Source organism: Nuphar pumila, chromosome 7 (assembly GCF_984573655.1).
Source record: "Nuphar pumila chromosome 7, dmNupPumi1.hap1.1, whole genome shotgun sequence".
In the NCBI taxonomy this organism is placed as follows: domain Eukaryota; kingdom Viridiplantae; phylum Streptophyta; class Magnoliopsida; order Nymphaeales; family Nymphaeaceae; genus Nuphar; species Nuphar pumila.
The window spans coordinates 111527076-111545986 of record NC_143255.1 but is presented as its reverse complement, the minus strand read 5'-3'; the positions used below and the strand labels follow the sequence as shown (position 1 = coordinate 111545986).

Below are 18911 nucleotides of genomic sequence, written 5' to 3'. Positions count from 1 at the left end.
ATACCCAAACTCATGATATTCAAACTTATTACAAAAGAACTCTTGATCATCCTCCTAGTGCACTTGATAGATACTTATAAAACCAAAATCTAGGAGAATCTAGTATTAGAAAATTTAGTAGACCCTCTAGACATCTTGAAAGATTTATCTTATGAGACTTTTTTTCTTAGATATAGAGCTTATCTTTTATCTATTCATTCTTTTTATGAACACACAACCTACAAAGGGGCCAAGAAAAATCTCAAATGGATTGATGCTATGCACTTAGAAATAGGTGCTCTTGAGAAAGCCAAAACTTGAAAAATTCAGCATTTATCTATAGAAAAAAAGACTATAGGACGAAGGTGGGTCTATAAAGTCAAAATAAAAGGAGATGGATCCTTATAAAGATATAAGAGTAGGTTAGTAGTTAAAGGTTATTCCCAAGAGTATGGAATAGACTATGAAGAGACATTTACTCTCATAGCCCGTATGACTAGTGTTAGGACACTCATTGCCTTAACATCTATTCAAAAGTGACCTATTTACCAACTTGATGTTAAGAATGCTTTTTTAAATGATAACTTAAATAAGGTAATGTACATGGATCCTCCTCCCGGTTTTGAGATCGAGAGAGAAAAAGTTTTTCAAATAAAAAAAACTTTGTATGGGCTTAATCAATCCTCCAAAGCTTGGTATGATAGGTTTAACAATGTTATGCTAAACTTGAGTTATAAATCTTGTTATACTGGCACTGCTTTTTTTTGTCAAATATACAAGTACTAATATTGTTATACTCTTATTATATGTGGATGATATGATCATCACAAGAAGTGACATAAAGGGAATTGATGAAATAAAAAATATTCTTAAGAAACATTTGGATATGTCTGACCTTGGTTTTCTAAGGTATTTTTTAGGTATTGAAGTGACATATTCTCCTTAAGGATATGTGTTGTCTCAAATGAAACTAGTTATAGAAATTATTGCCAAATCTAGAATTTCTGATGATAAAAGGGTTGATATGTGAGAAGTTGTAAATGCAAAATTAAGATTGGAGGATGAAACTCTACTTGACGATCCAACTCCATATCGAAAATTGGTTAGATCATTGACTTATCCATCAATAGACTAAACATCTCTCATGTGGTTCACTCAGCTAGTCAGTTTCAGCATGCACCAACTATGGTGCATATGAGTGTTGTTCTCATAATTGTTAGATATATCAGGGACACTATCACCAAAGGGCTATTTCTATCTTCCTTTTTTTTAGAGCTAATTGCTTATATTGATGTTGATTGGGGAGGTAATCCTGATGATAAAGTCTCAACTACGGTCTTTATATTTTTTAGGTGAATCTTTCATATCTTGGAGGTACAAAAAATAACAGAAGGTCTCATTGCCATCCACTGAAGCTGAATACAGAGCCATGGCAATCACAACGATGAATCTCTTATATGGGCCTAATCATCTCTAGTCTTTCGAAGATGGGCTGCGACAATAAAAGTGCTATCTATATTGCAAGCAACCACACCTTCCATGAATGCACCAAGTATATAAAAATGGATTGTCACTATGTTCGAGAAAAATTTTTGTGAGAAACTATCAAATTACCTTATATAACTTCAGAATGTCAGTTGGTTGACTTCTTCATTAAGGCCTTGCCTTCACCACATTTTTTGTACCTTCTTAGCAAATGTTCAGTGATCACACTGTAAGTTTGAGTGAAAGTGTTAAAATATCTATGTACATATGTATATATATTTCATTTTATTGTTTTATGTTTTATGTTTTATGTAAACTGAAATATCCATCAAGGGTATTTCAATTATTTCACCAATATATAGGCATTGGCCTATTAGAGGTTTATGTATCTTTTTATTATTATTACTATTATTATTATTATGTACTTTATGGCTACTGGGCCAGCCCAACTAGACGTTAGGCTGCTCTCAACAGTCATAAATATGACCGTTGGGGGCTAGCCTAATGCCTAGCTGAGCTGCTCCCTTTACTCTCTCCTATATTATAAATAAGGGTTGAAACCCCTTATAAATACAATGCTTTTTTAAGCATTTATCAAGTGAATCCTATATGTTTACATTGTATTATGTGTACCTTTAGTGGCTATTGTGTATGCCCTTAGTGGCTACTTGTGTTTGTGTGCTATGTTCTTGAGATTGTTTTCACTTTGTATCATATTCAGATGAATTAGTGCTTATGCACTTCATTTGTATTTGTGTTGGTCCTTATTAGGATGCTTTTGGTATTTTTGCTTATTTCAATACGTAATGAAGCTACAAATCTTTCATATTGGGTTGAAGCAATGAATGTAGAATTAGATGCTCTAAAAAAGGCTAAAACTTAGGAAGTAACCTCATTACCCTTAGAAAAGAAAGCTATAAGACATAGATGAGTCTTTAAGGTTAAAACCAAGAGTGATGAAACCCTAGAAAGATATACAGCTAGACTAGTCGTCAAAAGATATTCCTAGAAATATGGAATTAACTATGAGTAAACATTTTCACTAGTAGCTAGGATAACCGGTGTTAGGACCCTCATATCAGTTTCATCCATTCAAAAATAGTTCATATATCAACTTGATGTTAAAAATGTTTTTCTTAATGGAGAATTAAATTAGGAGGTCTATATAGACCCTATGCTGGAATTTAGTATTGAAAATAGTAAAATTCTCAAACTTAAGAAGGCCATATATGGTCTTAAACAAGCTCTAAAGGCCTGATATGATAGATTTAGTAGTGTTATGTCTCTTTTGAGTTTTCGTTTCTGTTATACTGACACTGCTATTTTTGTTAAAAGTACATGTTTTAAAGTAGTCATACTTCTACTCTATGTAGATGATATGATCATCACTGAGAGTGACAAACAAGGACTTAGTGATATTAAAAATGTTTTAAAATTTTTTTTTGACATGTCTCACTTGAGTTTTCTAAGATATTTCTTAGGCATTAAAGTTGCTTATTCTTCCAAAGGATATATTTTGTCTCAAGTGAAGCTTGCTATTAATATTTGCTTTAAGTTTTCCATCTCAAGTGACAAAAAAGTAGAAATCTATGAAGTGATCAATGTTAAGTTAAGACTTGAAGATAAGACTCGCCTTGAAGATCCTACACCTTATAGTCAACTAATCGAGTCACTCACTTGTCAATCACCAGACCTAATATAACTCATGCAATTCACGTTGTCAGTCAGTTTCAACATGCTCCAACAATTGTGTACATGAGTGTTGTGTTAAGAATTATCAGATATATTAAAAACACCATAACAAAGAGAGTTTTTTTTATCTTCATCTTTTTTCTTAAATTTGTTTATTTATAATGATGCTTTGTTTATTTATAATGATGCTGATTGGGGAGAAAATCTTAATAATAGAATCTCAACCATAGATTTTTTTTCTAATATCATGAAGGTGCAAGAAGTAGCAAAAAGTATCTTTATCTTCAACTAAAGTTGAATATTGTGCAAGAAGTAGCAAAAAGTATCTTTATCTTCAACTGAAGTTGAATATCGTGCAATGGCTACAACAACAATGTAGCTTGTGTAACTAAAAAGGCTCTCTCAGTGATATGAGTATTATCATCTCAAAACCTTTGATTATGTGTTACGACAATAAGAGTGCAATCTACATTGCTAGCAACCACACCTTTTATGAGCAAACAAAACACATTGAGATGGATTGTCATTACGTGCATGATGAATACTTGAGAAGAACTATTATGTTGTCATATGTCACACCCGAGTATCAACTTGTAGATTTATTAACAAAATCTCTTCCTGCACTTCGATTTATTTTTCTCCTTAACAAACTTTCAATCACTTCATTGTAAGTTTTAGGAGTGTATACAGTTTTGTAATAGCTAATGTCCATTAGAGGCATTTTTGTCCTTTCACATATGTAATAAATAATTGTTTTTATAAAACAGTTATTTTTTGTATTTATTTTATTTTTTATATTTTTGTAAATTTCATTTCCATTGGGGGTCGTTGGGAGCTCTCACCGTCTCTATGTGGGAGCCCCCAATGGCCTCTCTCTATCTCTCTCTTTTTGAATGTATGTGTATAAATAGGGGTGTTTTCTCGCTATTTCTTTATGCTTTTGCTGAAGCATTTACTCAATAAAAGATATATTTTTTATCTTGTGTTGCCCTTTGTTGGCTATTGTATTGTCCGACAGTGGATTTGTGTGTGCACTTGTGATTGTAATCTCAAGCCCTTAGTAGCATTGGTTTTATATTGTTAGCTATTTCATTACGTTGACTACATAGACCATGTGTAAGTTAACTATTATTACAAGCACTGTCACGTTGAGGCAAATTCAAGAGAAGCAATTCAACAATAAAACAACGATGCCAAATTTCCCATTGTTGGAAAAGGTAGTGGCTCAATTATTTAAAGTAATATATAAGGGAATTCATTGTTAGCTTTTGCTCTGTTTTTCAAATAATTGATGTATATTCCAGCCTGCCTAGTGATGGAAGTATTATGCTGTGAGCCTTTAGTTCAAATATCATGGATCACATCTTATTCTTTTTCTTATAAATCATATCTATATTCTCCAAAACCCAGATAAAAAAAATTCTTATTTTATCTAAATGCAATGCACCAAATCACTTCTGGAACGTAAACTAGTCTGGGTAGGCAAAGTTGATTGTTTTGATTGGACATGTACTATATCCGAAACCCAGATAAAAGAATTTCTTATTTTGTTTTATATACAATGCACCAAATCACTTGAGGACAGTAAACTAGTCTGGGTGGTCAAAGTTGTTAGAGTGGACATGATGTATATATCTATCTATCTATATATATATATATATATATATATATATATATATATATATATATATATATATATATATATATATATATATATATATATATATATATATATATATGTATGTATCTTTTTTATACTGTTTTTTTTTTGGGGGAAAAGTTCCAGGTTGCTTTTCTTAAAAAGAAAGAATAGTAATGTATGTATGTCACACATTTGCTTCAGATTCATGCTTCCATAATTTGGGACCTGGTTTTTTCTCCCTCCATGCTCCTATTGTGATTTGAATGTGGTTCCCGTAAATTATACACTTGTGAATAAGCTCTGTGGTTTCTCTATGATCTTTATTCTTGTTGTTTCTGAGGCAAAGGCTGTCTCATAGGCCTAAGATATTACCCATCCTGTACAAGTGCCATAAAGTAATGCACATAACTAAGTCAGAGATTAGAGATGTGCTGACTTAGTGTTTAAAGGTCAAGACCAATATTCTGGATCTGCCATGTGTGAATGTCAGAGGCAGTCAGGGAACTGACAAAAAGGTTGAGCACTTCGGAAAAAGTAGTTATAACCTCTCAAGTGGCAAGACAAAATCCGAACATTTTCAACTTGACCTTGTCAATAGGCACTCTTGTGTGTGTGTGTGTGTGTGTGTGTGTGTGTGTGTGTGTGTGTGTGTGTGTAGATTCTTTTGAGATTTCTTATAGTTTTCATGTTATTTTAACTAAAATATTTTAGAAAAGAATAAATGAATTTTAGTACTGTTTCTGGAATGATGTGAAAAGGTAGAAATTATCAAAGCTGAAAAATAAGGATTAGAAAATTTGTTATATTTAAATTGTACAACAGATAAAGCATATAAAAGTATCTTGATAAGATTTATGATATTACTACAATATACTTGTGATGTTTTTAGGCTTTGATATTTTGAAAATGTTGTGTAAACCTGAAATTTTAATGTAATACCAAGATATTGTTCTATGCCTATTTACTGGCCTTGCATTCTTATGCTCCCGCTCTTGATCTTGAACCTGCTCTCTCTTTACACAAACACACACCTATGTTCTTATTTTATGGCCTTGAGCTTCCATGCCCCTGCTTTTTCTCATTTCTGCTTTTGGCCACTGTAGAAAGAACCCTAAACTAGCAGCATGTAAAATTTAATGGAAAAGGTTGACAATGTTGACTTGTCTGCTGTTTTTTTTTTCAGTATCTCTCGTATTCATGTTCAGAAGTATGAAAATGTGTGACTATTTCTGTAATTTTGTCATATACTTTATCAATCAAAGGTTATGGGCTTAAAAGATGATAAGCTTTAGATCAGACCAGCTGTTATTATGACTTTGACTTCTCTTTGGAACATATATCTTTTATCCACTCAAATCTTTTTTGAAATTAGAGGCCATGGTGCTAAAATGTTCGTAGTTCTGTCTAACACGAAGGCATCAATATGCTCCTTGGCCTGTTCAACCTCTTGTTCTGGAGTGTTTTTTTTTTTTTTCCTTTGTTTTTTCGGCACAAAACTTTTGCAAACACTTTTTATAGTTTAATGATTTTTAGAAACCTTTTTCTCCCCTCTTGGAATTGATCAATGCAATCCACAACATACATCTCAACATGGGATCTGTGTTTTTATGTTTCATCTATGTTTAACTTGCTATCTTGCTAAGTTTTTTCCTCAACGCGACCGACTGTTTCCGTTTGGGAGGTATTCTGTTATCTGTGCTCTGCTCTTTGATCTGCTTGTTCTAAAATGCAAAAAGGATTTTGAGTCACAATTTTGTTACATGCGATTTTAGATTTAGACTGGAATTGCTGTTGTTTTTCCTATGAATTTTTTATGCAGACCGTTATTTTCAGTCTGTCAATCATTGGGAATTTTATTCTACTGATGCTGTGACAGCTTTATGTATTCAGACCAAGTTCTGGTCCTTTGCGATCCCAAGAAATGGAAATTTGTGCTGGAAGTCATATGTAAGCAAGTAGTAATTTTACTATTAAAGTCACATAGAGCTTCTTTTCATTCAGATTCCAGATTTCTGAATCTACACTTCGGGTGGCTTGAAATATTTCTGGAATCTGACCCAAAGCATAATCTTTTATGAAATTTGATGGGTTGTTGTGGTTAATATTTTATTGTTGCTTGCAAATACCTCCCAGAGGCTGATGAGATTTACAAGCATCGCTCCTGTCAGTCACTTCCGTGCATGTTATCTACTGTATTCTACTCGAATAACGAGATCGCCAGCAACCTTTCAACTAAAAATACCTCTAATGAGGGGATTGTGCATTGATTCCAAAGCTTTTTCTTACTGATGTTGGCTGCTAGCCTTTCGTATTGGTGTCCAGTTGATCATGTTTGATTTCCATCATTTTTAGATACCCTTGTGGGATTTATGCCTTACATGGTTCACAAACATCAAGTGTATGGTGTTTTGAGTTGAGGCCAGTGGTTCAAATGCCCTATAGTCCTATCTGATCACTTCACTTACATTGAGTGAAATGCAGCTTACAGTCCGTGCTGGTGGTGTTTCTTGACATTGACACTGTATGTGATTGAGGATCTCAGGATCAGAAACCTAGTCGGTGCTGTCCTTACTGTTGTCCTTGTCCTGGCAGTGTAAAACTCTGAGTGTTTACCCCTCGCCCTCAGGGAGTTGCCACGCTTTGGCATAGGAGGTGACACTCATGAGATTTGAACCTAGACCACCCGCCAAGCGTCCTACTCCCCATCCTACTATGCCAAACCCCTTGGGACAACCCATTATGTTTACCTGAATCTGCATGGATAACCGCTCAGGTTTGGACAGATCATGTCGGGTCAAGAAAATCAAATACCAAATCCAGTATAATTTAAATGACAGAAACTGTACTTTTACACTCAAGTTTACATATAATTTACTTGGCTTAAAGTAAAAGAATGCATGGTCGAGCTACTTTTAATAAAATAATAAGGGTCATAAATAAAGTGTTTATATGCAACATATTGTTTTATTTTTTTTGAAAGGCACAACATATTGTTTTATTGTGATTATATTAAATTATGAGATTTCTCAGTTTCATCCAATACATTATATTCTTCTTAACATTATAAATATACATAAAAATGTAAGTTTTTAAAAAACAAATTATTCAAAATTTTAAATAACATATATCCCAACTTTTTATTTAAATGTTTTTTAATCCATTTAATCTCCATGCAAAAGGAGAGGCTACAGGAATTCGAGCTGTCTCAGATAGCTCTTCTTCCTTCTCTTCTGAGTCTTTTTTCTGTCTCTCTCTTTGATCGACTCATCTTAATTCGTGATAAGCCTCTATTCCTTAAAACCTTGCATACAACAACGCATTAGGAGAGCAACAAAAAAGGGTATTCTGGCTCATCTATGAAATACCATTATGTGGAAGGTCTGGTTAACAAATGAAAGAGAAATGATTTTGATATATTTCCGCATTTACTGAGACCTCTTTGGATTAGGCATTGCAAAGGATGAGGTTTTGGTTTGATCTGGCAGGCATTGAATTTAACCCTGTGGGTCGCTTTAAGGCATTCAAGTTGAAGGATGTCATGAGTTCGATACCCTGCGTGTGCATCCCTTGCCTTATGGCTAGGGGTGTCAATGGGTCAGGTTTGGTTCAGACCCAAGTGGAATCAGACTTGGCCCTGATTTTAGGTATGGTATCGGGTCCGGACCCACCATAAGAGAAACCATACCCGGACCCGATAAAACTACATGAACCAGACCCAGGCCATACATGGTAAAATACTATTTTTTATCATTTTTACATTGAAAATGTGTGGGTCTTAATCGAAACTCGGGTCTGGCCTGGGTCTGGTATAAAATTTCACAAACTATACCCAGATCTATGTATTAATCGGACCTTCGGGTCTGGACCCGGGTCTTAATCGGATCTTCTTATTTATCACCATACCCGGACTTATGGCCAAATCAGCAGGCTCCCTAATAGGCGAGGGGTTTTAACTGCTTGGAGATGGGCCGTCAATCTCTCCCAGCCCCCACCACTTGAAACAGGGTTTCCCCTCGATAAGTATCAAAAGAAAAAAAATCATATGTTATCACAGTTTTGTGGTCTGGTATCTATGGCATTCTTAACCATCATTTAAACTGAAAAGCTTCCCTTGGTATTTTCAAGGGTTTATTCATTTTAGTGCGCATGTTGAGGGATTGTGTCTTAGGGTTTTGGGAGGCCCTGCCAATTCATTCGATATCCCAAGATATTGAGCTCAAGGAAAGAAGGATCTTCACCAATGCAGGAGTTTACTTTCAAAGGCCAAAAGTTCCAAGAGTACCAAACAGGGTTTTTCATCACAGTTATAAACACTTAAAATACCTGTCAATACTCACTAGGCTTTTATTTGAATGTGTTTAACATTCTTCAAAAAGAAACGCCAATTTAAAGTAAACTGCACAATATTCACGCTCCATTTTCAGAACTTTTTTTTTTGAAGTGGCTTCAGTTTCAGAATTTTAAAAAGATAAATTAATTAAGCCATCTAACCCTGTAAATAATTTCATGGATAATTGTAACCCGATGTAGACTTGCGTTACATATCAGATTTTTGTGTAGTATATGAAAGACATATTTTAGCTGAAGTGAACCTCCAGTACAATTGTAGTTGAGAAATACTGAAAAATATGATGGCAGTTAGGTTTGAAATGAATTCGTGGATAGACACAAGGGGACATGTATAATGAAGACATAATTAAATGATCAATAATTAAGACGAGGGCATTTTACAATGTTTGTGTTAGCTGCTGTTGATCACAATCAATGAAGCTTAATTATTGACAATGCTTATGGGGATGATGAGATCGTTATTGTATTTTCCAACTTTAATGCTTGAGATAGTTTCACTTGAATCATGCTTTACCATAGTTGCCTGTAGGCTCATTGCCAGCAGTCTGGAAATGTTAAGATAAGCATGACAATCTGAGAATCTTGTTCCAGAGAAATGAAGGTCCCACTCAGGCTAGAGTGCGCAAGTTATATTTGTAAAACCTCCAGACCAGCTACCAGAAGTTTGTAAGGTCACCCAGCCTGATGTCCACCTTCCATGGAGGATCAGACTGCTCAAAGATTTTGAATGCTGTTCATCTTTGCAATGAAAAGCATAGAGGCTCCAAGGGCTGATAGCATCCATGACTATGCTTGTCACAGAAATTAGAGTGCAAATGGCATCACAAGGCCATGTTCGCCCTATTTTTGAATGAAGCGCACACCATTAGCCGTTTGAATCGTTAAGATGATCTGCATCCGAGTAACCAGTTGAGGAAATCTCAGACCCTGTCTGCTCCAGTGACAGTATATTCAGTCTATCTTTAACAGGATTAATGAATAGGGATGGATAAAGGATTCATGCATTTTTTAAATATATATAATAAGTTATGAAACTATTTCAAGATTTTGAAGTTGGAAGAGAAAAGGCACAGAATAAAAATTAACAAGAAATATTAAAAAGTTTTACCATGCAACTTAAAGAACCCTTGCATATAAAATTAAATCATATACCAATGCATAGAAGATTCTCATGTTGACAGATACTGAATCAATAATTTCAGACACTTAAAGGACTTGCACCTCATGGTTAAGTCGCAGTTACAGCCTGTCTTGGGCAATTGCCTATTTAAATATTATTGTCAAGGAAACCACGGGATCATTTTCATGCATGCATGCGGATTCAAATGAGGCAAATGGCTTGCAAAAAGTTCAAGCAAATCAAATATCAAATTGTAACAGAGGTATCTGCAGCTGCATAAGATCATGGCCAACATAGGTCTAACTTTGAATTTGCAGCATACATCTTAGCCATGCAGTATGGAGTGCTGGAATCCAAAGTTACCATCAAGAATATAGTTAACACGAGGCTTTTTTTTTTATAGGCAAACTGGTGATACCTCCAGTGATATTCGAACTTGAGACCCCCTTTGGTTATGATAGTGTGATCTAACCATCCAATGTAAGTTTTCATTTGCTTGGGAGATTTAAACTCTGGATAATAATTTTGGTGTCACATCCATGTGATATCTGCAATTCGCCTAAGACTCTAAAACTAAAGAACAACAACACAACTTCACCAACCAAATTATGCGAAGAATAGGCTCGACCATATCAAGATAGTTTTCTGTCAACAAAGCAAATAAGGGAATAAAGCAACTCAATGAGTCTTATAATGCGTGCATCACATTTACACCTAGTGCACTATAGATCTTAACCTCCTAACAGCATACTCCAAACAAATAAATTGCATCACTTAAATTATTCACATTCTAGTGTGTCCACCTTGTTGAAACACTAAAGAGGAATGCCCTAGTATTATCACTTGGGATAATAGCCCTGAGGAGGATAGCCCTGAGGAGGATAACTGCCAGGAGGATAGCCCTGAGGAGGATAGCCCTGAGAAGGAGCAGGAGGATAGCCCTGAGGAGCAGGGTACGCATAAGGCTGACCATATGCAGGTTGTGCACCATATTGGGGAGGATATCCGACAGGTGGTGGAACAGGTTGGTCTATGCGTGACATCTGCTGAACAGGAGGCACTGTCATTGGTCCTGGCGGGCCGAACTTGCCATCTCGTTTATCCATTTCAATCTTGTGTTGGGTCTGAAAAATCCCAGAAATGTATAAAACAGAATGAATTCACCATTATACCAATGTTACCTGGAAATTATATTTTTTCCAACAGACCTGCATGCATGCGCAAACCCTGCAAGACATAATGACAGGGAGCTCAGTAGACCAAATAAGACTGGCAAATACACTGACATGGGCAATGAGACTTACGTGCAGTATACGGAGTCTGACAAACAGTTGAGCAATTGTGAAGCAGCCTGTATTTCATCACTTCCAACAATCATCGCAACAAGTGAAAATATGCATGCAAGTTGCTGAAGACAGAACATGAATCCCTACAGGAAGCCCATGAATTGTAAGCAAAGTTGTACTTGATGGATGGAGAGAAACAAGTCAAATATTATGAGAGAGAGTACAATTATGCAGTTGTCACATGGTGTTGTCTGAATATTGAACTCATCTTGCAACAAAAAGCGTGTTGATGCAACAGAATTTCCAAAACATAGAAAAACCTGTCACAGATAAATCAGAATCTCAGCTTCAAATATACAAATGTTCACAACAAAAAGTGTGTTGATGGAACAGAATTTCCAAAACATTGAAAAACCTGTCACAGATAATCAGAATCTCAGCTTGAAATATGCACATGTTCACACATCACATACCATTTGTTAGCCTTGCACACTGTGATATAGGGAACATCTTGAAGAAAGGAGCACGTAAGTTGTGGCGATGTTGAGGGTGATGCTTTTGGAAACAAACGTGAAAGTTTATAATACACAAGAAATTGCAGTTGTCAATTATAAAGGTAGTAAGCACAAATTTATCCCTTCTTTCTTTCAAACAAATTATAGGGGTATGATATCTGAATCCAAATCGAGAATAGTGACACAGACAATAAAATACCAGTGAATTATGAATCTCCCTTTGTAAGGATCACAGAAATTAATCATCATTGCCCAGAAACATTTAAGAGCAACACACTTGACCATCCAAATTAAATAACAGAAGTATTTCCTAATGAAATCTGAATATCAAATAAGGAAACAGAGAGATCAAGAAGCTTTCTTAACAATGGAATACGTGCCTTGTTACAAATAATTGTCATACCTAATCACAACAAGAATAAATTAAAACAAGGACCTCCAGTTTATAGTCCATGCTGTAGGCCATCATAAGGGCATGAGTGCAGTCTAAAACGAAATTTCCTATGATAACATTCACTAACTTAAATTGCTACCTTTACATACGGTTTATCCATAATGCACTGCCCCAAAAGTCATAATCTCAGCTAAAATCTTTTGCAAAAACTGAGCGGCTATTGATACTTGTTCCTCATGTTGTGTATAAACTTCTCTAGATCAAATGTAGACAGAAACTACTGGGAGGAGAACTCAACCGAAGAGAAGTCACAAGGCATTGATATTTGACAATTTGGGGGTCAGAATTGATCTGTTAATTAATTGAGCATAATTACCATATTCACGAACAACGGCTTGAAACATCCCCAGAAACAGATTATCTTTAATAATGAAATTACAAGTATACTGAAGCAACAAAATCAGCCCATGACTTCGGTGGAGGATAGTTTTACTTCAGTTATAAAAGTAGATTATGTGCTAGCTTCTGATATTCAAAGATTAAGGTATATTCTTGGTAGAGAAGTTTAACAGCTGGCTTCTTTTTATGAACAAAAGAACATTCATACCTCCGTGCATAAGCAAAACTCTGGGCATTTACTTTCGCCGCATCTTCCACTGCATGGCATGTACCCTGCACAACATACATATCTGTGGCAAATGTCAACAATGAAGTAAAAAATAATGCAGGGAAAATAGCAAATTTTTTGAACATGAGAAAAAGTAGGTACCTGGACATATCATTATATAGAGCTCTTTTGCGAAGCAAGTATGATACACATGGACCACTAAACAAAGAAAGTATTATATTAGATTCTCATAAGGAAAAAAAAATCCAGTTCCTTAAAAGTGAGAACCAAGTGTAAATGCATTGTATACAAAGAAGAATAATGTTAATTAGTTTATTTTGCTTTTTATACTTATTTGAGATTTTCTATTGCTTATTGGTTGTTGCTTTATAGGACATTATATTTTTCAATTATATAATTAGTTTTCCAGTAATGTAATCAGTTTTTTAGTTACTTTTATACGTTAATCTTATATTTTTTAGTACTGATTTGAGATTTTCTATTTCTTATTAGTTGTTATTTCATCAATAAAGCATTTCTTTATTAATTTATATTTTTAGGTATAAGTTTTCAAATTTTTTTTTTTTGAGGCTTACGCTTTTTGCCTCGCCTAAGTTTTTGGTGGAGCGCCTCGCTATGCCTCAATGCTTTTCACAACACTGATCCCACAAGAGTTAGGCCCCCAGCTTGCTTATATACAGGATGATGGTTCATTACTCACCATATGGGGATGGTCAGATGATGATTAAGAGTATGAAAAGGTACCAAAGATTAGCTTCCTTCCTCTTTTATTTCCTTTTTCTGGGATATCCAAGCTGGATGATTGGTCCCAGTATGTTTTCAACCTAAGATCCCTTGGTTAAGATAGTGTCATTATAACCGGTCTACCCAATTATTTGACTTTTGCGGCATACCAGTGCTCTGGTTCAGTAAGTTTTGTCCAACAATGCAACAGATCAAAGCACTGTTTTTTGGGCTTACAAAACCTTTTATGGCATATAACTCAAGCCTAATTCACCTGCGTCTGGGAGAAGCTGAATACTCAATAGATATTACAATAAGCTGACGGTCTAATACTAAATAGATATTACGATAAACTGATGGTCTAATACTAAATAGATATTACGATAAGCTGACGGTCTAATACTAAATAGATACTACCATAATTTTGATCTACAAAATCCTTTTGACCTCAGGGTTGATTCACTATTGGAGTTTGATGCCCCAATGATCATGGCAATTAAGGCACTTCAGTCTTGTTTACTGAGGTGTCCGTTGCACAAAATCTTCTTACTTTTTTTATTGGTTACAGTGGAATAGTATTTTGGAATTGAACATAAAACGTCATATTACTTATCCTACATTACCGTACGACAAAAGAAACGAATTGTCTGCTAATTTTTTCATCAACATGGCACAATATCACACATAGCTCAATAATTATTTACAAAAATCTGGGTTCTCATGATTGTAAATGTCTATATAAGAGGATCAAAAGGGAATATGATTCTATTCAAATGCAGATCAGGCGAAGCAACAAACATACTCATCAACGCCTCCACTAAATTTCCTTTCTAATTCCTTTCATGGCTCTCTTGAGCAAAACAAGGGACGAGAACATCAATTCTATTGAGGAACAATTGAGTATTCACGAAACCCCCCCAAATTTCCCACATAAAAAATGGAATTCCTAACATACACAGAAAGCAACAAAGAAATTCACACAAAACCAAACTGAACAAAATCCTCAACGGAGGAGAATGATTGTAACATTGGATCCAAAGATTGAGAGATGGAAGCACTTACCACCAAAACGAGAAGCAGCAATCTGCGAAAAACGAACCAAAGGAAGGAAAGAATCAATACCCAAAACCGGAATAAGATCTCAGAAACAAACAGTGACAAAATGATGTATAAATTCATAAACCAACTCCCCACAAACCTTCATCGAAAAAAAAACTCCCCACAAACCTTCATCGAAAAAAAAACTCCCCACAAACCCTTACCTCCCTTACCCTCCACCCCCCAACCTCCACCAAAAAAAAGAAAGAAAGAAAAGGATTCATTTGTTTTATGGGAACAACCAATGATAGTGATGATCATGGTGGTGGTGGTGGTGATACGTACATGGGAGATCGGCCTGGATGGTGTGAATGAGATCGGTGTGCCAGAGATTGGCGTAGTTCTTGCGGAGCTCCATCGTGTCCATGGACGCTTGGGAAGACATCTTCAACCCCCAAACAGAACCCCTCTTTCCTTCTCTTCTTGTTCTTATTCTTCTTCTTCAAACCCCTGATACCACACTCTCTCTTTCGGATGCTGCTGCGGCACGCACAAGAACCCAACAAATTGGAAAAGACGAAACCCGTGAAGCCGAGAGAATAGAGAATCCGATCGGAGAATGTGCTTGAGAGAGAGAGAGAGAGAGAGAGAGAGAGAGAGAGAGAGCCCACCGGTGATGATGGAAATGAATGAACTAACCCTGGCTCTCTCTCTCTCTCTCTCTAATAAAAAAAACTTCGTGTTTATTTTTTCTAACTTTGTTGGATTTTAAATACATTTGACATTTTGCGAGAAAACTATTTAGAATTCACTTTGCATTATATGCCGGATCTCTGACTAGGAGGCATGCTGACCAACCCCCCTCCCCCCCCCCCCTACACACACATAGCTTGGTACTTGGATATATGGTTAAATTTCCCTAGCCAAGAGAATTGTGATACCCAGATTGATGAGAAAGGTGTCTAAGGGATGATATGAAATTAACCAAACATGCTATTTTGCTTGCACAACACTTTAAATGGTTCGCACTTTTGATTGTATATTTCGATTCCCGTCTTGATTTAGAATTAGTTAGGGAGAGCCCTTAATGGGATTTGATTCTTATTAGTTTTTACGCGTTTGATTTGGTGACAGGTGGAATGAAGCATCACACTTGAGAAAGCGATTTTAAACAAAGGGTCAAATTTGCTGCCACTTTTTTAGAGTTTCAAGCGAAAGCATTCTCAAGTGAAAATCAGTCATGACTTTCACTTTTCCCACATGTTTTACTAAATTTGTGAAAGTGCTGTGACTGTGATTTGCGATTACAGCATATATTGGGAAAAGCCACATTTCACATGGCATTGCAAATAAGATCAATAGCTATGCACAACGCTGATAATATAGCTGTTTGGAAATGGAGGCCACTTACTCATTTGTGAGCCATAATCCATTGATCTGAAACCTGACTAGATCCAACCAGGCATAGGGTTGGCTCACTTAGTTATTACCATAACTCATAAAGGTAGCTGCCTTGGACATGTAGGCTCTGTTTGGTAGTCCAAGGGAGTTTATGCTTTTTTGGAAAAGTGCAAGAATAAAGTGAAGACAGTCTCACTTCCTCTCCCAAAAGCATAAACAAGCAAGAGAGCTTAGCCTAGATCAGGGTGAGTGAAGCCCGGGTTCTATCCTTGGGCCAAATATGTATCCCTGACCAAGGATGCAAAATAGTGAAATATACCAACGGGTTCCGCTTGTCTGGCAAGAGGTCACCTTGTGTTGTTGGGGCGTTTCAAGTTCGAATCCCAATGGTATTAGTTGTATTATCGGTAGGGGTTTGCCTAACCCAAAGTTGTCAATTGGAAAAGCAAAAGTGGGAAGCTAAAACAGAAAGTTAGGCACTTGTGAAATTTTAAGAAATAGAAAGCAAAGGATGACTTAGAAGCGAACCAAGAATCATCTCGAAAGCTAGAAGAAACACAAACCAAAAGCAATAAAGAAGCAAAGGCGAAACAAAAAGAAAGAAAAACAAAACTAAAAGCACGGTTTAACATTTAAAAAAAAAAGAAGCCGACTGAAAAAAACAGGGACCCTGCCCTGCCTCGAGTACATGAAACAGAGCTGAAGGCAGGATCCTTATCTGTAAATCTACAGTGTTAACGCCAACGTGGTTTGGCACTATTTCAGAGATCTAGAGAGAGGAAAGAAGAGAAAGATATGCGGGGTGGACCTCGGTATGGCTGCAGGCTTAATCACATCTTGCATCGTTTCTATTGGTTAAAAAACCTTGGGTAGAAGAATTTAAAAAAAAAAATGTGTTTTAATATAATCGTCCCTACTTTATAGATAAAACAAAAAGTAATAATCGTTTTTCTTTTCTGAAAAATAAAATTTCTATCAATTTTTTTTATAACCATTTAAGAAATGACGTTTTTTTTTTAACCTTTAACTACCATTTAACAAACAAACAAAATAAACGTAGGGATGTTTATGAAAAAAAAAATGTTAAAGAAGGGTGGGTTTCTCTATGACCCACACAATAGGGTACAAAATAAAGAGAAAACCAGGTTTTATTTGTTTTTTCTCTAACTATTTTCGGTGGGTCCCAGTCTGGACAGTGCACAAATTTGACTCCACTCATTATGAGCTGTTTCCCACTTCATCACGTTATTTGGATCCAGAATTGGTCCAAATCTGAGATATGTTTTACTACCAAAGCCAATTTGTTGAAAAAAATAGTCAATTGTCATAGGCTGGCTTGATCTCACGCGGCGTTTATACTGCTGCTGGTGCCGTGGCCAATGGGGTGGAGCAAGTCCTTGTTGGAAGGGGAACCACTCATCTTCAACGTCATACCCACCCTAGGATCTCATTGTTGCAACCAGTTTTTTTTTATTATTTATTAAATCATACTTTTTAGGTGAGATTCAGCATGGTATGGTTGATTTGATAGGATTTGACTCTTGGATCACGTTTTCTTTACATGAAAATATATATATTTTTTTGAATTATAAAATTTTGAAGTTTTTACGATCATAGATTTTTGAGTTGTCAAAAAATCTTGCACACAAGTCAGATTCCAATTATTCAAACACCAATATTCAAAGAAGAGATAATACAGATCATGCCCACCAGATAGGAATTGATCAAAACTTCTTGCACCAATGAGATCTCAGGGTTGGTATGACTGGTCTGCGGACTAGAAAAAATGTAAATTCAAGCAACTCATACTGACCATCGGATCCAGAAAGGAAAATAATTTAGAACTAGTTCGGATTCGGGTCCAGACTCAGATCTGTTGCACAATGTTCAGATCTGGACTAACGCATGACATGATCATCTTGTTAAAAGAACTTCATTATAGATACTTGACATGCTTAGCATGAACTTTGGATCTAGGGTCAAGTCCAAATCCAAAAACTAACCGAGACGGACATTTGGTCGGAATAGGTTGTAAAGGGGTCAGACCTGTTCATTTCATAGGTTCAACCCACTTAAAAGTGGGCTGATCAGATCTCACGGTCAAGGTCTGACCAAAAATATGCTTGATTAGTTTACTGTCTGACTTGGACTTGATCCATAATGGTACATATCCAACTGGAAGCATGGGTTGGATCAAGGGTTTGGACTATGACTCTACTAGCATATGCTTGATCTGCATTCAACTTGTTGGACCTCATTCAATTCTATTCACTAGGTCCCGAAGCAACCATAACCCAGTCAGAATATATGACCAATAATGGCAATTCTGGCTATTTCTAAGTGAGAGGCAGGTAGCATGAAGAGTAGGCCTTCTATCAAGAGTGGCATTTTTCATTATATTTGTAAAAGTGAGGTGCATTTAATTTGGTTTTCTAGAAATTGAATTGGGGAGGCTTGTCTCAATTAGAATATCTATTGATGATGTTTGTTACAATTTAGGGTTTTGATTTAGTTTTTTTTATTATGACAAAAATGTCTAGTTATAATTTTAGGGTTCTTTGTATTTTTTTAATTACTATTAGGCATGAATTCAAGAATAATTAATGCTTGATTTTTAGTAGAATATTAAGGGATTTATTTTTTTTATCAATTAGCATA

At 35.7% G+C, this 18911-nt stretch overlaps 1 protein-coding gene across 1 annotated transcript; it reads right to left on the bottom strand.

Moving 5' to 3' along the window:
- Positions 1-10861: 10861 nt before the first annotated feature.
- Positions 10862-15583, bottom strand: LOC149832944 (uncharacterized). The gene is made up of 8 exons (XM_090012658.1): positions 15198-15583; positions 14877-14898; positions 13233-13289; positions 13071-13152; positions 11779-11874; positions 11573-11697; positions 11477-11495; positions 10862-11392 (listed from the first exon to the last, which is right to left on the bottom strand). The coding sequence occupies exons 1-8, from the start codon at positions 15295-15297 to the stop codon at positions 11108-11110; spliced, it is 786 nt and encodes a 261-aa protein (XP_089868784.1). The 5' UTR covers positions 15298-15583; the 3' UTR covers positions 10862-11107.
- Positions 15584-18911: the final 3328 nt, after the last annotated feature.